The sequence below is a fragment of the Amia ocellicauda genome, chromosome 15, assembly GCF_036373705.1.
Source record: "Amia ocellicauda isolate fAmiCal2 chromosome 15, fAmiCal2.hap1, whole genome shotgun sequence".
Taxonomy (NCBI): domain Eukaryota; kingdom Metazoa; phylum Chordata; class Actinopteri; order Amiiformes; family Amiidae; genus Amia; species Amia ocellicauda.
The window spans coordinates 12326345-12349148 of NC_089864.1; the positions used below are offsets into that span (position 1 = coordinate 12326345).

At 36.0% G+C, this 22804-nt stretch overlaps 2 protein-coding genes across 2 annotated transcripts in view; one reads left to right on the forward strand and one right to left on the reverse strand.

Moving 5' to 3' along the window:
- syn3 (synapsin III) overlaps positions 1 to 22804 on the forward strand; it is a 93954-nt gene that overhangs the window by 39064 nt on the left and 32086 nt on the right. The gene's annotated exons all lie outside the window — the stretch shown is intronic.
- On the reverse strand, positions 1989 to 19782 carry LOC136771350 (metalloproteinase inhibitor 3). The gene is made up of 5 exons (XM_066723613.1): positions 19510 to 19782; positions 9478 to 9560; positions 8762 to 8873; positions 7693 to 7814; positions 1989 to 5126 (listed from the first exon to the last, which is right to left on the reverse strand). Exons 1-5 carry the CDS (start codon positions 19637 to 19639, stop codon positions 4929 to 4931), a joined length of 645 nt encoding a protein of 214 aa, XP_066579710.1. The 5' UTR covers positions 19640 to 19782; the 3' UTR covers positions 1989 to 4928.

Below are 22804 nucleotides of genomic sequence, written 5' to 3' on the forward strand. Positions count from 1 at the left end.
GTTTTTCAAATTGAATTGCATATTTATTTAAAATTGAAGACAGTGTAGACATAATGTTACTTATTCACAGCTGTGAACATATACACACTAGCACTCATTTTTATTAATTGTGCCAAGCGATTGTTTTTTTGGGTTTTTTAGTCAGAAACATTATTTGACTGGATTTGAAATGGAACTTGAGACCTCCAGTCCTGGAGTGTTTCTTCTCAAGAAATAGAAAATAGAGAAGTATTGTCCCCTTCCCTATCTCATTAATTCTGCTAATGTATTTCTGATTTATTGCACGACAGATAATGTTGATTTAGGATGAGCATTGTGCAGTGTGAAAGCAGTTTGTTTCCCATTGAGGGATCTGTTGTTCTAGAACCCCACGGGAAGTATTGTTTTCTGCATTCTTGTTGCTCTGTGAAAGGTAGGTCTGCAGATTTTAATCTGACACTAAATACTATGCAGCCATTACCATTCAAGTGCTCCAATACCATTGTACCATGGGGCTCATTGGTTTAATGACATGCAGTCACTACTCATGCAACAAAAACAAACATCTGAATTGACCAAAGGCATGTGAAGAAAGTGATCATTAATCTGTTTTATGCTCAAATTCAGGTTATGTGCCGTTGTTCTTGACTAGTGCATTTAATATTGTATCCCAACATGTTTGTTACTCAACCCACACAACACCATGAGATCTAGCAATAAAACCAAGACATAATTTCAATATTCTTTAGAAAAAGTGCAACACATTTGTATCATATAAACCGAAACATGAGAGCATTTTGTTTTTATATAATACAGATTATGTCTTTCACCTTTAGCGTGTGGCACTCTTTTAACAGTCCTTTAAAATGTGTATTGCACCATATATTATTGTTGAGAGTCTATAGTAAATCTGCTAAAGATAATCATATATAGAGTACGACCTTCTGTGACAGAGATATTTGTCAAATGGCACAGAGATGCAGAATAATTACTGTCATCACCGTGCTATTAAATTATATTAATAATCCTCAATTCAGGCATTTGAGTTGATACTGCATTTGATACTATATTTGAGTAGTTTCTGGCTGTCATACTTTTCCTACAATGGAGGATTATTATTTAATTGGGCAATTGTTAATTAATTTGGTCCACAGCTGTATTGAAAGTATCTTAAAATTAATTTTAAGTTAATTGTATAAGCACATTGCAGGTTGGCAATATACCACTGACATATTCTTTATAGTCAGGGGTCCAGAGTTTTTATGGAGTACTGTATAAGCATGGTAATTGTCTATTTTATACCCATCTTCGACACCAACCCCTTGTTCCGTTTGGCAGTCACAGGGAAGTGATTAACAATGCCATTTCAATGTATAAACACTTCCATTCGTAGGAGAGAAGCCCAGATCCACATTTCATTTCTATAACAAAGACTGCACTGCAACTAACTGGCACATCTTTTAGTGCAATTATGGTTATAAGTGATCGTTCTGACACAAAGGATTTTATTTTCTCGCATTCGTCATAGGCATTCCTCCCATTCCAAACGAACCCCGGATCTGAATAATTTCTGTTGTCCTGTCCTCTTCAGGGCATCTGGACTTCGAATATGAAGTTCAGACAAATGATCAGCAGAGATGCAATGCAGTGTCAATGCAATGGATTTTGCTTTCAATAGTCACATTCACAAGTTTGTAGATATAGTTGTCTATTATATTTATATTTTTTTACCAAGCTTCTAAACGCATATTTTCTTGCAGTTATTGATATTCAGATATCTTCACGAAAAAATAATTAATTGAGTCATAAATAAAAATATGTAAAAGAGTGATATAACTGAATTACATGCATGACAAACAAAAATGTAAGCCATATAAAGCTTAGTAATTATTGTTCTGTATCTACACATATGTTCAGCAGGAGTGACCTACTGTTGTATATGATGAGAAGTATGGGCTGTTATGAAATTATCTATTATTATGATGTTAAGAACCACACAACACAAAGTCTTTGCTTTTGTTTTTCATTACATCTTTATTATAAAAATATAAAACAGAGATTAAAAGTCAACAAACATTTCTGTCACCTCTACAGGAAACGGCTGCCCCAGAAATCAGTGTATACATAAGCCCTCATAAACTCCCATTTAAAAAACAAACAAACAAACAAACAAAGAAAACTGTTTTCAAGCACAATTTTTGTTACTGTTAATCTAACATGGAATATGTTTGACAGTAGGCAGTTTCTGTGTTAAGCAGATAGTCTATTTACAAATGAACCAAAATCCTGAAACAAAACTGTCAAAGCATTAGGGTCATTATGCAGTATATCTCATTCACCTACACAGTCTTTGATTGAGAAAGGTATTGATACCATGAAACATTATTATAATTGTGTGCGTTATATATCTGTATTCAGTCCCACAAGGACATCATGACCGGATCAGGGGCCGGATCAAATCAAAACTTTGAACCACCCGCTACTAGAAAACTACAGAACTGTACTCAGTTGCGGCTTCATTTTCAGTAAGATGCCGCTTTCTTCTAATCATACATGTAACTGCTGTGATCTACAGGTTTGTAGTTTTCTTTTAGCGGGTGGGTCAAAGTTTTGATTTAATCTGGCCCTAGGTAAAGTATTAGGCATTTTTACATTCTTTCGCTTTGATGGGGCAAATTCTGTAAAGATTAAATATACACAATTCAACTTAATTCACAAGTAAAATATTAAATTTTTTAAATTATTAGTAATTTAGTGGACTTACAGCCGATGGCTTCATAATAGATATTCCTTTTTTAAATTAAGTACAGAACATCCATAAGTCAATCATTGAAGGAGTCTAAATGAAAGTGGATGATAATAGTTAATCTTCATCTCTAGAGTAGGTAATGTAGAGTTTTAAATCAATCTCAATGAAATGACAAATTCCCGAATCCTGTCCCAGTCAGTGACAAAATCAGTTCTCTATCATGGCCCAAGCACTATTGCTGCATTTCTCCCTCCTAAGGAATGACAGTTTTGTTTCTACATAGGAATGAACTGAAGATATTTTTTGGAAAACCTCAGAAAAAAAGATAAATATTTAGTGACGAATATATTATTTTCACCCATTTTGTCAGAAGCCTTTTAATACTTTGAACAAGTAGGACATATACACTGTGTATGCTAAATATGTCTTCTGAAAACTCCACTAAAGCATCAAAAGTGTCCTTACTTGAGTACCTAATGCATGAATCAAGATTTGTGAAGTACCATTTATTATCAGCAAAAGGCAGATCAGTGCAGGATTTACATTACTGATCATAGTTTCTTAACAAAAGCAACCCCCCAAAACATTTAAAATGAAAACAAAAATCATACATAAAGTCTTCAAAGAGCTTAGTTGTATCCATTCTAGAAAATAGGTGAGAGGCAAGCACCTTAGGGTGATCCTGCACATTAACTTTTCTGCTATTTCTTTGTGCGTTTATTCTTTCAATTAATATTACTTCTGATTTAGATACATATTCTCTTAACTGAGAGTAGACAAATTGTTTGATGCATTGAATGGTTACAGGGTGCATTAATCAGAAGGTCGCTTTTCTAATGCCATACTGTTCATAGCTTATGTTTTAGTGTGCATTTGTGTCTGTATTGTGTAAGCACAGTTGCAGTCAAAATTATTGGTAAGCTATATGTAGAATTTATGTATTCACTAATTTAACGTAATGATGTATATTATTATGTTTCTGTACCTCTTGTAAGTTTCATACTAGGAAGTAAAGAAAGCTCACCTTTGATATAAGGTGGCAATACTTGTAATGTCTAGTGTTGAAGAGATTCAAATTGGTGTCTCCAATTACTTAATCAATAGAAAATATGTAATGGCACTTACTAGGATATATTTTAAGAGGAATATTTAAGACATCTAAGAAAATTTGTGAATAATTTAGGGTGCCAATACTTATGTCTGCAACTGTATTTGTATTTATGTTTGTAAAGTGAGATTATTGACAACAATAAATATGTTAAGTTAATAAATGGATGAATGAGGAAGGTTTCAAAGATATCATTGCAATGTCTGTAGACTAATATCTCATATAATTTAAGTATATAATCTTTGTATCATTCCCTATGGGATCATGGGAAAGAACATACGAGGGTAAGGGACTGTGTCCTTATTTAATAGCTTACATTAAATCAGCATACTGTTTTGTAAAATAAATGTAGCACTGCTTGTAAAAGTAAAGGAGAAGGAAATGGCAATAAATAGGATACAGTAAAAAAAGAAGTATGTATACTCTATATATAGTCCCCAAATAACATTCAAAATCATTTGTTAAATACAATTACTCTGACATAAATGGGTGAGAGCAACAAAAGCATAAATCACATTTAATATTAGACTTGTCATCTGAAGGGACAGTAAATCTTTTAAATATTAAGAGGACAAAATAAAGAAGCTTTAGGTCTGAGTATAAAGTTGGAAAATGTTTCCAAACCCTCGTCCTTATTTCATTCCCTAAGTTCAAGAGGAAATTTAAAAGAGGGGTGTGATAAATTCATCAAACTAGATCGTTACTTGGTCTTAGCATTGCTTTTTACATATGGAATATAAACCAGTTATTCATCTTCGCTTCCTTCAAAGAACAGCGGTCTATATTCATAAAGTAAATACTTATTTGCGCGCCAGTCCTTCATGATATGATAGGTCTGAATTTCTCTGGCCAGATGATTCAAAATCGGAGGCTTCTTTTTGATTTGAGAATACAAATGAGCAACAAAGCAAAATAGGTTGAAGAAAATATAACATCTGAGAAATAAAATATACAGCATGGCGTACGTTTTTTTTTTTTTTCTTATGTTCTGAAGTGCTAACACTGCAAGGAAACAGGCACTAGTTTGTCATGGCATGGTCATCACATTGGATTAAGAGTTCTATCAAGCTCTATCTGTGGGTGAGTAGCAGCTCAGGGATCAGTGGCATTGATGGTGGTTTTGTCACGGGAAGACAATCCTCGGTACCAACTGCAGTAGCCCTCTTTTTGCTGGATACAGGCATAGTGTCTGGACTGGTACCCAGGGTATCCAAAGTAAGAAAGCATGTCCGTCCATAAGCATTCGTTCTTTGAAGTCACAAAGCAGGGCAGGTAGTGGCAGGGTTTAATCTACAAACACATAAGCATACTATAGATAAAGCTTCGAGCAACAATAACATAGTACATTAAACAAGGGAAGCAAATGTATTCTAACGTAGCGCAGTTTGAGCTTTGAGCAGTGCTGAAGCGATGCATTTTAGATGGACTTTCTTCGAACCCTAAGTGGGAAAAGAAACAGCACATTTTGCCAAAGAAGTAGATTTTGTCCTTAGAAATAAAGATATTATTGTTAATAAACACACATCAAGTTAAATCCTTGTGCCGTCATTAGTGAATTTGTTTAATTTTGTTAATTTGGTTAACTGCAGTGATAAATGGTGGTTATAAATATAATGTATTGTCTTATTTCTGAGGTGTAAAATCTTAGCTAGTGAAGGTATTTGTTCTGATCATCTACAATGCGATCTACTTCAAAATCGGAAGGCAGTGTGCAGCATGTGGTTTTAAAAGAGAAAGTTGAAGTCAGTGTGTATTCCTGCATTTATCCAAGTGCTTTACAGAAGGTGCCTGATCAATAAATATATAAACAAACAAACAAAAAAGAAACTGAGTGATGGTAGATGATTGTTTTAATTAAAATTATCTTTTTCATTTGGTGGTATGAATGAGATTTGAGACATTTGGGTGCACAGTCAGACCTTGTGTAAGAGGAACACAGTGCCCATTAAGGCATGAATGGATTCATTGGAGGACACATATTTTTATGTAAATGTTTTTCATTAACATAGTTCTCTCTAAAAGTGAGAGTAACTGCATGTTTTGTTGAAAGTTGCAAGTCCCCCAGATGTGTGGTACTAATGCTTGTCGACTGAGAAGCATTGAAAGTGCCAGTTGGAGTAGAAAGAATCAACAGAGAATTTAGATGAAAATATGTAAGATGTTTTATAAAGATATATCATCATTACTTGCATTTTTTTGTTTTTCAAAGTAAGATCACAGTATGAAAATATACTCTTTAAATGCTAATATTTCAGGTCATTTAACAATGTGCATTACAGTCACAGAGAGTGGTTGAAGCCATGCAGATGTTAATTTTAAGTGGTTATTGATAGGTAAACATATAACTCATTAATCTCCCCCCCCCCCATGTTTATTTGTCTTTAAATTGACTGTATGTACAGCGGTTAATGCTTCACACGATATTAGCTTCATATCGACTATATTGTTCTAGGTGAGCAATTGATAAGACTTAATTATGAAGAACTGTTGTGTTGATCATTTTCACAAGTGTTTCAAATATGTTATCAGTAGCATGCAAATATACTTTATGGGTTGATTTTAACTACAAGGTTATAAGGTCTTGTGATTTTTAAGTTAGAGTTGAACATTTTAGTAAAGTAAAGTAAAATAAGTATATGCAATATGTATAGTGACATAGATTTTGACCTTACCTATCATTAACTCCTTTAATATCAAATAAATGAAAGCTGAATCTGAACTTACATTTTGAAATTCTTAGCTTTCAAAGATGTTGCTTAGCAGTACAGCTTGCATAAGGGCATAGACAATAGTGTATTGTAAAACGCCCTTATGCACACATGTGTTTATTTTACAGTCTGCACTGGAAACATCTGCAGGACAGGAATGTTCTTTCTTGAAGGAAGGGGAAAAAAAAGCTTATTGCCTTGATTTGATTGGAACCAAATTGAAGTGGAGGTGTTCAAAAATGAAAACATTCAGATATTTATCTCTCTGACTGCAGAGAATTGGCTTTTTGTTTTGGCTTTCATTACTTCTAATGTTATCTTCTCGGTTTAGACATAACCCACTATTAAACTTGCCATGCAACCCCCAAGTCTAAATACTGAATCTTGTTCCAAAGTGGACTTTTCAAAATACTTTCTCCAGATATCGTTCCAAGGCACAGACATGTTGAACCTCTCCTGTCTGCTAAGGTACTTATTTTCATACAAGAGCCGATGTACAGAACAGATGTTTGCAGTTACACTGTAAGGTGAAATATGTGTAGAAGCCAATTAGTGTCTACAGGAGCACAGTGCACATGAAGGACAGCTGCCTGATGCCTCAGAATGGAATGTTGAGTGGAAAAAAATGCATAAAAACTCCTGTCAAACTAAATTCTTGTATACTTCCCAAATGCACCTCCACCCCCCTCTCCCCTACTCTGCAGAAATGGAGAACTTATTGTACTATAACCCAACTGAATCCAATTTAGAAGTCGATTAAGATGTGTTTACCTTCAAACTTGCATTATGAGTCACATCTCTCACAGAACACATGGCATTTATTTTCTGATAAATAAAACAACCAAAGCAATAAAAAAAAAAAAAACGGGGGAACAGAATAAACGAAAACACTCTGGAGAGGCAACCCATAGATCAAGGTTCAGGATGATATCTGCCACAAAAGATCTCCATCACTGTGTGTGTAGAAGTATTATATTTTCCCTCCTATTTTGATATGTATAGATCTGCCTCTCCTTCTGAATTAAACTGACGTCGACTGTTTAGAGATAGGACATTTGCTTGAGCAGCTCATTGTTTTTGCCTGGGGTCCTCTTGCTGTTGTAATTGATGCGATTGCCGTTTTTGTTGGTGCACCGTGGGCCACTCACCCTGCAGTTACAGCCCAGCTGGTAGCGATGGTTGATCCCTTTTCTCTGGGACAGTGTCAGTCGTTCCCACTTCTCGTTGAAGTTGCAGAGTCCCGTGTACACTTTGCCATCAAATACTCTGCCTGCAGGAGGGTCATAAAAAGGGTACCTCGATAAATAAATTGGTTGATGGAAATATAAGAATGATATATCTGTGTGCAGACTTAAGCAGGACACATATCAACTTCGGTTATTCACTTTTTAGTGCAGTGCATCCACAGTCTTGTTACTGAAAGGTCATTTCACTTCTATTTATATACTTGGGGCACGCTAGGCTTCTTACATAAGGCATGAGCATAACCACTGACAGGTGCACTGTTCCTCTCTAAACATAGTTCGCCAGGATATATCAATGTGTTTTTAACAGGCATGTCACCTTTGAAATGCATGTCAGCTTTGTCTTCCTGGGTATTTGAAGTTATATTGAAATGTTTGTTGTATTCAGGCAATGCCGAAAGCTATGAAACACACATTCTGGAGAATATCCTAATGATTGGTATGAAATTATTGATAATCAAGATGTTGTTTTATAGGATGTTTGTCATATTTATCCGCGTTGCCCATGATGTGCAAAGAGGAGTGTTGTAATAAAATGGATGGTTTTAAAAGCACAATTTCCTGACATATTCCATTCTCCTTGGAACTTGTTTTGGTGAGATAAACACCAAGAAGTTTAGAGAGGTACAAGACGGCAATATCAGTGAAACACACACCTCCAACTAGTATTGTGCACTGTCGTGTAAGCCAAATTAATAACAAAATAAACAAAAGGAAGGATTTTGTTTTTCACAAACTGGAATGCCATCATTAAAGGTCTCCTGCTGCTACAATTGAAAACAGACGCTGACCTCACAGACTTCCAAGAAGGTTATTAATAGTGGGGAAGTTTGTGTCCCTACAGATAAAACAACCTTTAGGGAATGTAAAAAAATGCACTACTGTTATAAGAGCTGCTTTGGCCGAGTATTCTGAGGATCGCCGTACATTTTCAAATTAATCTGCAAACTTTCTGTTGAGTTTAAGCACTCACCCGTGATCAGGTATTGGTACTTGTTGACATCGAACTTGACCCCGCATAAACTCTCTGAAGCATCGGTGTAGATGTACTGAACATGCTGCATCTTATTAAAACCTTTATACATCTGTAAAACAATGTAAAAATATAGCTAAAATTAAAGCATGAACTATTTAAGTACAGGGTATATTACAGGGTTAGCACAATAAAATAATAGTGGTTATCAGGAATTACTGAACTGAGACGGCATTTAAACTGACACAGTTAATTACATCAGCAATGGGAAATGCATGGGTAGAAATAGTGCTCAGAAAAAGCATTATTCTTAATTAATTAAGAATTTGAGGTTTTCCTGAAAATTATGCTGTTAGACTTACATTATCCCCAGTATTCATACATACATATATATATATATATATATATATATATATATAAAGTATATTTGTCTGTATTTAAACACAGAGGAGCTTCCAGCTAACTGGAAACCTGGTAACATAATAACAGTCTACAAAACTACTCAGTTTATTTTCTATTCTTTTAATGTGAAAATTCTCATTTCCAACAACAAAATAAAGGGTCTGTCTGCATTGTACCTTTTGGAAGCATTGTATATGTTCTATCTTTGGTCAGCAGGTGTCTGTCATTGCAAATGTTTTTGTCTTGAAGTAAGTCAGGGACTAAAGAGAGAGCATGAGTCTACAGCTACATTCATTAGTTATCCTGTGGCTTACTTTCATCTGTTTGACTGTGTAGCGCATGGTCCCAAAGGGTCCATCCTTCAACAACTTCTTTCCAACCACCTTTGCTCGGATCACTGTAGGAACACAGAACAGAGAGATACAGACATTTTGATAAATTCTGTTGGTTATTTTCATCAGTTCCAAATCTGAATAAATAGCAAGCTAAGACGGTAAACACAACAGAAAAACAAAGGATGTTCAACATCTCAGTGCACCTCTATATGTCACTGAACTACTTTGTATAATCTAGTATTTGTATTTAACTGTGTGCTTTGTCTGCCTTTTAGTTTTAATCAAGCCAATTATAAACATAATTATTCTACACAGTGTTAAAAGTAAGACAAAAATTGTATCTGTAATCTCGCCCTTGTAACTTAATACTAACCAATTTCCCCGTGGACGTTATCAGCAGAATCAAGTATTACCCAGATTGACATGAACTACATAATTAACTATAGAAAACTGTTACATGCCATACTGCATAGTGCAGTATACAAGTTCATTGGTGGTGGTGGTGGGGGGAATGGGTAATGAAATAAATTCAGATAGAAAAAGAAGATGGCAGTATTCCATGGAATAAGATCAAAAGGACTATTTTAAAACGGATTCTAAAAGAAACATGCAGCCTTAACATGTGCCTTCACAACTGATGCTGCCAAGTAATTTATAGCAGGACCTCACTTTTTGTGAATTCTCTCCTCTGAAGGACAGAGGAGGTTAACTGAGCGTATCTCTCTGCAGTGACAGACCTGGGGCTTGACGCAGGAACCCCCTCTGTAATAAGCTTGTTTGTTTAACCAATGGAGCACTTCACTTCTTTTATTTACCTAGAGGACTAAAGTGCTGACATAAAGCAATGGGTGCCAGAGTTTACTCAATTAGCAATATTTATTTTTCCAGTGATCAAGATGCAAACATATCAGTTTAGTTTGCAGACATTTGTTTTATGCATCTTTGATGATTCCCAATCATGCCAAACATTACATGAAACACCTTGCAGGATAGCCCAGTGTCAATATGCTGATACTTGTGCTACTGCCATGACAAATAATATGGATTTGTAAGTATTACTTTGCTTGAATTTCCTTTCTATTTTTTCAATAGGTACTTATGCATTTGTGCTATTATTATTTTCCTTCTCCAGTGTCCATAATATTCAAGTCACACCTTGCATCACAAAAAAAATCACCTCTGACTGTGCCTACTATCTTTCCATTTGCAAAGTACGTGTAGGTCATGTAGGAGAATCATAATTCATTTCTTCCCAGAGACAACTGGTACTTAACAGACATTTATGAGTGCTCCAGAGGAGACTAGATCATACGTGTGTCTCCGACAAGCTGTTCCTCCTGCAGCCAAGCCAGTAACCATAACAAAGTGTCATTAGATGCATGCTGAAAAAATGCCTGCTATTTAGCAAGTCATTGATCCCTGCTTCTGGTGCCCTTGTTGGGCTGCCTAGCTGGCTGTGGTCCTTCTGGAACTTCAGTGGATAAGGAGTTGCAGGTTATGACTCGGTTTTGCATGAGACCCGTTTTTACCTTCATAAAGGGCATATATATATATATATATATATATATATATATATATATATATATATATTACATTAGAAAATTCTGATCTATAAAAATGTGGTGTGGCTGAATTTCTTGTTTCCCTCGCAATGAAAAGAGGTCAGGAAGACATCAGATTGTATATTTTCTCTTTAATTTTCATATTGGCGCCAAATCCACACAGAGTGGAGATAAGGGGGTGCGATGATAAGGGTTGGGGTAGAAAGTAAGCCTCATTAAGCCTCATGAATGTGCTCTCTTTGTTTTGTTTTTGTCCGGGAGTACCAGTATCTGTGCTTGTCTATTGGGAGCTCTCATTTATAGAAACGCGACAGAGCGTGAATTTCACCTGCTCTCCTCAAAGCCGCAGAGTGATGTAGTAGGAACCACAGTTGGATCCTTGTGATTAATGTGGAATTTGCTTCCAGGAGGTATTTTTGCAGTCTTTCATGGATTACATTTTTGAGCCGTTCGGAAACCACAGAGTTGAGGAAGCGATGTGTGGAATTTTAGGCATTCTTTCTTAAAGCTTGAGTATCAAGAGGGACGATCCTAGTGTCGTCCTCGAGCAGTGTTGAGCGGAAATGGTGAAGATTAGGATGAAAATACAGTGTCTAGGTGGGACATTTCAAGTCAGATCAAGGCAATATCTTATCAGTTAATAACCGATATGGTAAACAACATTTTAAAAACTCATCAGAATCGAAAGAACCTCTTGTCACTTACACAGTGAAAGAAAACAGAAAGACCTTTTTGGTCACATATATTTCTTAAGCAGCAGTATTTTGAATATGGATGTGACTTTACCTGACACTCTGTCCACCGGAGTCATAACTTTCCAAATAAGAGTTAAAGAGGAGTTTCTGTGCTGGCTCAGGGATATTGACTCTAGCCTGCACTCACATTGTGTTAGTCAACTGCTGGGCTCACGGGGTATGTAAGTTGATCATAAAATGTAATTGCGGTCTTAGATTGGTAAGTGTTGGCTCTAACTGCTGTTGGATTAAAGTCCCAGGTATAGTGGTGCCACTGTGATGAAATGGGTGTAAATTAATGAAACACCATGCCTTATTGTTTGAACAATGTCTTAAGTGCACTGATTTAAATAACCTCCCGAACTCTCCTATAAAAATGGTAATCTGAATCCTGTTTGGGACTTCATTTCAATGTGTGCACTATGGTGCTGCTGAGTTGGGTTGAGACAGGGTTGTGCAGAGTTGTCAATGGGTTTGAGGGTTGCTGCTGCTGGACTAGACTCCTTTCCTGTATCCCCAGTTTAAGAAACACTATTCTAAAAGTCTCGCACCCGTGGTTAAGATCCCCAGCTCTAAACGAATTAACAACTTCTCAAAACAAGTTGATTGGCCTAATTTGAATTCCTGTCAGGAAAGAATGCAAAGATTTCATTTTTCTTATGATTATTTCAGCCTCTTACTCATAGCCAGCTTTACATATTTTTGTGAGGATAATTATTGGCTTTGGGCTACAAATCAGTGTATTTAAAGTGCAAGGTGGGTTGTGCCAGGAGGTGGGAGTGTAGATTATCAGAGATTGTTATGTAGCTCATTGGACTGGTATGCAGATGCAAGTGGGAGAAAAGACCCCAGCGTGACATTTACGGAGTTTAACTGAAACTGGGACTGTTGCTGCAGCAGCCTAGGAACCTGACCCGATTCCAAACATACTGAAGACATAAATCCTGAATCTGTGTCAAAACAACTTTCGTGATATATTATATAAGAGCAAATATAATGTTTGGGTCAGCAGAAATTAGCAGATTGTTTTTGGCTTAACTAAAGGTTCAAATGCCTCTCAAAGCTTGTTTGTGTGCTTTTGGTGATACCCTGCCACCTCCCTGCAGGGATTGTTTTCTTCCTCCAGAAACAGTTTGCATGGCTCATTTGATTGCTACCAACATCTGTGCTAAACCCTGCTGATGGGCTCTTATTGAACTTAGAGAAGAAAATCCAATATAAACCGGAAGATTTGAACCTGCATGCAGTTTTTACACCTCATTACAATTGGCCTGTGATAGATTTCAGAAACCCTGCAGATTTTGTTGCCAGTTTTTTTACATATCTTCAAATGCTATGTTGTGAACTGTGGATAATCACCTGATTAGTCTGCAAATAAACTCAGTAAAATTTCTGTAAGGCTTAGAGAAGAAAGGCTCTTTTTTTATTCTTCCGCTTCTACTCCTCGTTTGCACTTTAACAAGCCTACAAGCATATTTTATACAGCAGTTCCTAGCAATGGGGACAAAAATGCAGTCTTGCATTGTGGTCTTTTACCATTTACAGTGGCAAGAAAAAGTTTGTGAATCTCAAAGATAACTACAGAAATGCCATAGTTTTACCATGATAGCCTTCTTAAATCAAAACCAGTCTTTTATTAAATATCCAGTAGGGTTTATATTAACCAATTCCATGTCTTTAAGAACAAAATGATGTATGAATTAGACAATGAGATATGAAATATGTGAAAAAGTAAGTGATTCCTGGTTTAATCAACTCAATTAGAATCAGGTTCTTGAATAATTAATTCATCTTCTGGGTTGAGGCCCCACCCTATATAATTATCAGAAATATTGTGAGTTTTGTCTTCACCATACAGAAACATGTCATGACTTGATCAAAATCTCTGAGAACCTCAGAATAGCAGTTATTGATGCTCATCAGTCTAGAAAGGGTTTCAAAACAATTTCTGAGGATTTTGGGCTCCACCAATCCACCATTAGATATAGTTAGTTAGTCTACAAACAGAGAAAGATCATGATCGCAGTCACTAACGGCAAATCATCCAGGAAGTCACAAAGAACCTCAGGGTAACATCCTAGGATCTGCAGGCCACTCTTGCCTTGGCTAACGTGAGTGTTTATGACTCAACTATCAGAAAAAGACTGAACAAGATTGGTGTTAAGGAAGGATAGCCAGAAGGAAACCACTGGTCTCTAAAAGTTTAAAAGACAAGGAACAATGTTCTCTGCTCGGACGAGTCAAAGGTTGAATTTTTGGCCTCAATGAGAAACTTTGTTTGTCGAAAATCAAACACTGCATTCTAACAAAAGAACCTCATGCTAGCCATCAAGCATGGTAGTGGGAGTGTGATCTATGGGAGCTGCTTTGTTGCCTCAATACCTAGATGGCTTGCCATCATTGACACAACTGTGAATTCTACATTGTATCAGATGATTCTAGAGGAGAATGTCAGGACATCTGTCCATGAACTGAAGCTGAAACAAAAGTGGGTCATGCAGAAAGACAACGATGCAAAACATAGAAGCAGATCTACAAAAAAATGTCAGCCGAAGAAACTCTACGTTTTAGAATGGCCAAGTCAAAATCTTGACCTAAATCCCATGGAAATGTTATGGCAGGACCTGACATAAGCTGTCCCTGCAAGGTTCCCTCAATTGTCACTGAGTTGACGCAGTTCTATGAAGAGGAACCGATGTGACTTCCTCAACACCGATGTGACAGACTGACCAACAGTTACTGGAAACGCTTAGTTGAAGTAATTGCTGCTCAAGAGGGTGTCACCAGTTACTGAATCTAAAGGTACTTTTGTACACAGAGACATTACATTTTGAATAATTTGTGGAAAATAACTGTTTTGTGTAATTTGTTTAACCAGGTTATCCTTATCTATTATTAGAACTTGGATTAAGATCTAATACCATTTAGTTTGATGTTTAGTTTGATAATGTACTTGCTCTCTTTCTCATTGCTTAGCCAATCTGTGGATCCGCTTCCATTAACAAAGCTGTTTGGCCGAATAAGTGGAAAACAAGATCTGATTCTCTAGAGCACTAATCTGAACTCAGAAACAGTACATTACATTGGCTATCTCAAATAATGATTGTAAGCCTCTCCATTGAAACTGTACTGAGACATTTCTGCTTGGTACAAGAATATGGTTCTGTAAATCATAAACATTGAAACAGAAATGTGTGCCAGGAGCTCTTGATCCTTGACAATGCTCTTACACTCGCTGGTGGCACTGGCTTGTCCGTCGGTGGGATATTAAACCCAAAGCACTAAGCTGACACTAATCCAGTGCATGCAAATCTTTAGAAAAACAACTCCCCCTTCAAAATGAATAGACTGTTTATTAAGTTCCATTTGTGCCGCAGTTGCTACAGTTTAACATCTCTTGAGCTGATACTGGTAGTTGAGACATGGGTCTGCTTGTCAGAATTTGCCACGGTCTTTTAACTGCGGCATAAAGTGATTGAATGGATAAGCAACATGTGAATAACTGTAGTCGAGAAGGGTACCTTTCATTCTGCTTTTGTTCAGCATTACTTTCTTCTCATGAACAACTTATGATTTTATTTTGTATATATTGTCTTAGTTTTGTGTCCTTTCTCAGATTTATTCTTAGACTCTCCATTCACTTGGAAGTGTTGGCAATCTATGGGACTTATTAACTATTTACTATAAATCTTTGATCTACAAAGTTTTATATTTGTTTTATTTCATTTCCTCATTCTAATGTAATACATATACGTACATAGTTGAATGTCTTTTGCATGATGCAGCAAGATTAAATAAAATATTCCTTGTTGTCTTTTCTTGTTTTGTGACATTGCATACAGCATGGTTTTCTTTTAAATGCTTCATGTTTATAACACATTAGAAGCTGGCACCAGTACGCAGCAATACACTGAATTATGCACACTTTTGTGTAATTCTGTGTGGTGCAGAACTGGCATAGAATCAAAGCATTTCTAGATTCATGCATATTTTTCACGTCTCATTTGCATTGAAAATAAGATAATTTGACCTTTCATTTTAACATGAAAACAGCATGTTTTTTTCAAATACGTGTTTTTTGTTTCACCTTAAATAAGCACATTCATGGAAAAAATACAACACAATATATTAATAGAAACAGAATAACATATTCACAAGCAAGCACCATTTACCACTATTTGTTTTTGCTGGAGACATGTAGAAATTCTGTCGGAAGGACTTCATTTTGGGTTATTGTGATCTTAAAACCTAAGGTGCTTGTGTTTGACTACAATATAACTACAGAAACCTGTGTTGTAATTGACCAATTTCCCAGTTTCCGTGCCTTATGAATCTGTTACCCAGTGTCCATCTTACAAAACATGTATACAAAATACATTCTATACATTTCTCTTTGAAATACTTTCTCTTGAAATAACTGAAGACACTCCTGCAGATTTACCATGCTATAATGTGTTTCTGTCATTTGGTGCTTATCCCCTTAAAGTGATAATTTCATTTTTGTGACTATGACTACCAATCAGCGTATTCCTCTACAATAATCATGAAATATTTTAAATGGTATGATAGATTCTCTGGAAATTAAAAAGTGAAAATGAGTTGTAATTGAAAATATGCATTATTTATTAATGATTTATTTTCTGGGGTCTTCTGATTTTAAGATGTATCAAATGTGTATGTTCTGCTTTGGACATCTGACTGATCTCCCTATGAGTTATGGCAGTAGAACAAAAAATAAACTGAGTATCCACTTTGCAAGTTTTCTGAATTTTCACTATAAGAGGTGACCTTGAAATAGGGATTTCATGAGGATCTGTGGAATGGATTTATATGCACTGAAAAAACTCCTAGTTTGGTGTACTGAGTGCCATTCTTCAGCAATTAGATGAGCTGGATTAGAGAACATAAAAGGCCTCATGTGATTTTTGTAGAACAAGGTCAAAGAAAAAGTTTCCAGTTAACTGCAGTGCATTGTATTATGTAGATCTTGTAGCAGAAGTTTCCATTTCTGATGGCTTGATAGCGATAATGATATGAATGTAAAAAATGATCAGCATACAGCCTAATATTAACAGTCAAAGTATCCCTTTGAGCAGGTCTGAACTATATCCCTTTGTCCTAGCAACACAATTGTGATTGTTTTTATTTTATATAAATCTGTGAGTTTACATTCAAATTCAAGTTCAAACAAGATATAACAAGACTATTTTTGTCATACATTATATTATATCAGTCAAACACAGTCTAGATATGCCATTGTTTCTGATATGCCAATGCCAATACCTGTCCTCCTTTTTGGACTTAAACAGCATAAAATGGCAATTAGTGTTTAAATGAACTGGTATGCATCCCATCACAATTAAGATAACAGTCTCTTAGACACCATTGGCAACATCCCTGTTCCTACGAGAGATTTTAACTGACAGGCTGTGACTATTTAAATGCCAAATTTTGAAACTTTTTCCACATCCAGGGGTCATGGGAATCATAACAGACAAAAGTGAACACAATTATTCGGTTCCATCCCAGAAACCAGGCCTATCATTCCTTCCATATTTCCCAATCTACCTTTGGGACATCATTAGTTAAAACACATAGCATTGATGGTTTCTCTATTTGAGACATACTTTCCACACCAGCTCTATCTACAAAGTGCAGTCTTTCTTGATAGGGTTCAGGTAAGGAGATATTGCTGACCAGTCCATAATCACTGCCTGATCCACCTCTAGAGGAGCTGGGAGGAATCTTGCTCAATGTGGATGGGCTTTGACATCAACCAAAATTGTTAGGGTCTGGTCTAAATGCTCAGCAGCAGTAAGGAAGCTGTCCTGGAGTGGCTGAACCTTCCAGTCAACGCTCTATGCATGGTGTTCTGCAACCCGACACGACACGGAGCATTCAGCGCATTGTCCCTAGACACTGGCCTGGCCCGCTGGTCAGTATAATCCACACAGAATCTGGATACAGAAGTGCCCAGCAGAAACATCCCCAGCTCAACCTAAATGTTCATGTGAACTGTCAATGTAGGCAGGTTAACCATTTATTTATACTGTTTTTTAAAGGAAATTTCTCAGCTGGATAGCATTTGCAACATGACTGCACATCCAGGAGACCACCACATAAGGAAGCGTTTGATAAATGAGCAACATGGTGCTGAGTCCAGTTTCAGGCATTGAGAATCTTCCGCTCAAGTCTTAATTACTGAAATGCCATATCATTTGTCTGCTTGCCAATATACTTACAGATCATATCAATATTTAAACCAAGCTCTCTCATATGTACAGTTTGGGGTACATCAATTTGCAGGGTCTGCCGGTATTAGAAGCTCAAGTTCAGTAAAATGCTTGAAAAGGTGAAAAATATAACCACATTGGTGTCAGTGACAATTCAGTTGAATGGAGTGCTGGTCTTAATCTGACATTGTTCTTTTGAAAAGCTAAAAAAAATATATATGTATGAATATATATGTAACCACAGGACAGATAAGTAGTGGTTTGATTTATTCTTATTTTGTCTTACAAATTAGAATCTCCTGGACCAAATTTAAACTGAACAAAGTGCCTTCTATTGACCATTCATTATGATTTGAGAAAATCTACATTGTACATGATGAGTTAACTATATATTATCAACAGTAGCTATATAGAATTAAAACATATATAATAATGCACTAGTTACTTCCATACATGTACTAAAAAAATAAATACTAAAAATAAAATATTATTAAAAATACAATGCATAGGCTGCTGAATTTCAAGGAAAGACACTGAGGTGGTTAATATAACATGTGAACCATGACATTGTGGCTGTCAATAATCCCCAAATGACATATTTGTTATACATTACTGTCGATTTATTTTACTCTCCTCTCTCGCTCTCTCTCTCTCTCTCTTGACTCACTCACTCACACTCTCTTTTTCTCTCTCTCTCCTCTCCCTCCCAAATAGAGCTTCTACGTATTGCAGTATTATCCATTAAAAATAATCTCCCATTAAGCTCAAATTCGTTTTACTTTCCAATATGAATGGACTTATACTGTATGCTTTCCAGGTATTCCATACTGGTCTTAAATCTCCCACTATGCTGCATTATAAGGCTGCCTTCTCTAACCACTGCACATGTATGTGATACTTGTGCTAGTTAAACATCAGTAAAACACTTTGCCAGCTACTGCTTCTGTCTGCACTGTTTTATTGCTAAGCAAGTAGTCATCTGTACTGAAAAACATTACACACATTGAGAATGGTCTCCATGGAAACTGTTAACTCTTCTACTCGCTCACAGGGGTGCGAGAAAGACCCTGTACCAAGTGTGTAATACACAATTCACAAATCACACCAATTGTAATCAGAAATGTGATTCTTTATGTCTGTTCTAGAATATTTTTTCATTTTCCCAGTATGCTATATTAAGATTTTTGCATTATATGTCAGATGCTGTAAACAACTGAAAATAATACTTTTATTTTTACTTTTTATTTTAAGTAACCAATCTGTGACTAAGCATGATAGATCCAACAATTTTACCACCATGCATAACCCTTTCCAGCACATAGAGGCAGATTTATTCAGATTAAATTAGTCCTTAAATAATCACACCACTTCACATTAGCACATAATTGAAACCCCTCAATAAGGGTCATATTGCATAACACAGACATCATATCTATATACATGCACATAGATCAATAGATATGTAAAGTTCATGCTTCTTACCAATATCAGAGTTGCAGTATGCATCCTGTGGATGAGACAGAGCGCATGAACAGCCCTCTGTAAACTGATTCATCTGGAAGCTGCTGAGCACAAACAGCAGGCTGAGCAGCTGGTGCACAAACATTGACATTCTCGCTCAAGTTTTGGTTTTATAACCCACCTTTTGGAAAACAAAATTAAAAGTCAACCAGGAGCTTAAGTTGTGCCTGCTCTGTAGTTTCCTCTCTGCTCACAGTTACAGGGACGTTGTCTGTCTTACTGCTAGTCTTACTGCGAATTACAAATTAGATATAGTGCTCCAGACACAAACACCACCCACCCCACTCCATCCAAGCCAAGCAGTGGCCAATCAGAGAGAACAAGTGAGGCCATTTAAATAACAGCAGTGTGGGATCTGGGAAACACTTTACAATGCTTGGCATTTTTTTTTTTTTTCCTCGGGAAAACTTTACTTTTATCGTCTCCATGATGACTCAACAATTTAGGAAGCCCCTGGTAGTTAAAGCAGTAAGGGTAATAAGATATGATATAATGTGTGTGTTATGGTGGATTATTCTGGAAAACTTGGAAACCTCAGGTGATACAAAAATAAATTTTCATTAATGAAAGCTGTTGACCTTTAAAGAATGTGCTTTTAAGTGGTGTCTAAAAGTCGCTGTGGAATTTTCCATTGCCTTTATGAATGCAGAAACATTTCCAATTTGTCTTCTTTTTTTAGTTAAAGCCCACCTTTCTGTCTGAGACACAATGCAGTGGTATTGCCAGTAAAGAAACTATGTATTTCTTTGAGTTGAGTAAAAGAGTAAAATTGTTATACCAAGTCATTGATTAACATTCATTTACACACCCATGCTGAACAAATGTGCTACAAGTGTTTTCCACTCTTAAAGTGAGTTACAAAGTTTATATTATTCTCCACAGCGTGAGTAGGGAAAGAAGCTTCCAGAAACCAGGATGCAGTTATTCATGCTTCTGGATTTTAAACAGCACTCAAAGTTCAAGCTAGGGAGTAAAGCTTTTTGTCTCACTAATTACTTTGGATTACCATTTTGGGACATAATAAGTAAAACACTGTCTAACAAATTAGGGGTAACGTTAATATTAGTCTGTTTGAGTTATTACCTTTATTTTCTCACCTTTTATTATTTCTGTTGTCGTCATGTAGAAAATGAATGACATCTGTCCCTTTGTTAGGTTTAGAAATGTATATGTGTAATAAATTGAAATGTGAGATGAATATGAATATCACATTATTGTTTTATATTGAAATAAAAGTTCTGCTTTACAATAATACAATATAATATTATTTTTCATACACTATATAAAAAATCTACATAACACAAACATATTGTGCATTGACAAAACTTTTCATATAGTCTATGTACATTCTTAAATCTGTCCTTTTGCTTTTTTAAAGCATACAAACTTGTTTTGTAGCTTTGGATACATGTACAGTATCTCAATTGTTCGATGCAAGCTGTGACAACTAGGTTTCCCATTAGCCATAATACTTAACTGCTTGTAAAGATTGCCGTAAGATTACCCAGTCAGATCAAATCCAAACATGGTTTCTTATGTCTCAAGTATTTGTATGCATATTCAGAACTCTACCAATCATGCACAACAGGAATTTGAAATTTAGTCTAGCAAGAAAAGTGAATGATGAAAAACAACGTGGCAATATCTAAACCTGTTTATAGAGCCCAAGTGTTTCAGGCAAAGGACAGTTGTGAGACACATGCACCATGATATTTAGATAAATAGGAAATCTTGCCAATACAAAACAGGATAATTTAATCTTTGAGTACTTTTTTGTTTGTTTTGGTGAATGTAAAAGGGGTTAGATAATACAGCTGCCTATATGAACATTTGGAAGGATTGCAGTCAGATAGGAAAAGGCACTTAACAGGTAAGAATAACACTGCATATCTTGTGCAGTAAACCATAATACTACAAGAATGTGCATCTGTTCAGTGACGTTTTACATGGAGAGCTGATGATGTGTAATTAGACCTACATAATTGGAAGCATTTGCAGTTTTTATGGCAAATATGTGCATACGTATTTACTGTTGCTGTCTTCAATGCAAGACACTTTGACGGAAGCAGATTGGTTGCTGTAATGGAAGTGGTGGGAGTCTGGGATTTACGTTATACATATAGTCTCCCACCTACTCGTCAATTGTTAAAGTGTGATAAGCTGTCTATATGTCAAAATGGCTGCAGCTCTTTGTTCAGATTCTCCATATGTCAAAATGGGTTCTCCCACCATGTTCTTGTCTTTTATTCATTCAAAAACATGTGATATGAATTAACAACCCAAAATGGCAGGAATACTAATGAGCAGAGCCATATATAGCTGTTGGCTATAGTGGCTAAGTTAGTGTTTTAGTCTTTTTCAAATATATAACTTTTTACTATTACAGTTATCTGCATTTCTCTCAACAACGGACTACTATAGAAAAGCACAGTATTTTTGTATAAAGAAAGTTGGTGCAGAAATTTTGAAGGCAAAAGTAACAAAAAATACGCATCTGAGAATGTGATTGTGTTAGTATATGCTTTAATAAGCCAAATTAAGCTTAATCCATTTTTATATAACTGTACAAAATCCTGCAGTGATTTCTGCTTGGAGCCTGATCTTGTAAGATTTAAGAAGCTCTGTTCGGCTTGGTCTTGTTATATAACAGACCTTCAGTAATCTCAGGCAAGTTAACAGGTTTTTAATTTTAATTTATTAGGTTTCAGATTTGCCTGTATATTCAGAAGGACTTTGAAAGACAGGCTGCAGGTGTGTTTGGGAAAATTATCATTCATAATGAGACAGTTATATACGTATACGATGTGCATACAGTTTTGAACACTCACAAGGTGGAGATTAGTAGTTAATCTAAGACTTGTTGCTTAGTGTACGTAGAATTGTATACATGTGAGATGCCACGGATGTTCAGGTCAGAGAAATGTGCACTTAAGCAAGTGAGCTACAGGACAAGGATTAGACTATGACATAAAATGAAACTCAGGCCTGGACCAAATGAAAACATTGATCCATTCACAGATACAATATTTTGTTTGACTGAGGATTCTTCATTCTCAATAATCTATATCCACTATCAAGTACTTACTTCCTTTCTATTTGTGATTGGCAAATGTTTTACATGGTATAGGCTTACATCCCAGTAAACATATTTGCTTGCCTGTAGTATCCTACAAGTTTATCATGGTCCTGATGGATAACACTAGTCTGTAGCATATTCAAGCAAGGAGCTCCTAAACAGGATAGGGTGGACTTCCTC

Coding starts and splice junctions, on each gene's coding strand:
- LOC136771350 (XM_066723613.1), bottom strand. CDS start 19,639: ATGTCAATGTTTGTGCACCAGCTGCTCAGCCTGCTGTTTGTGCTCAGC. Junction 9,561..19,509: donor ATACTGCAACTCTGATATTG/GTAAGAAGCATG, acceptor GTGTTCCTACAG/TGATCCGAGCAAAGGTGGTT. Junction 8,874..9,477: donor ACACAGTCAAACAGATGAAA/GTAAGCCACAGG, acceptor ATTGTTTTACAG/ATGTATAAAGGTTTTAATAA.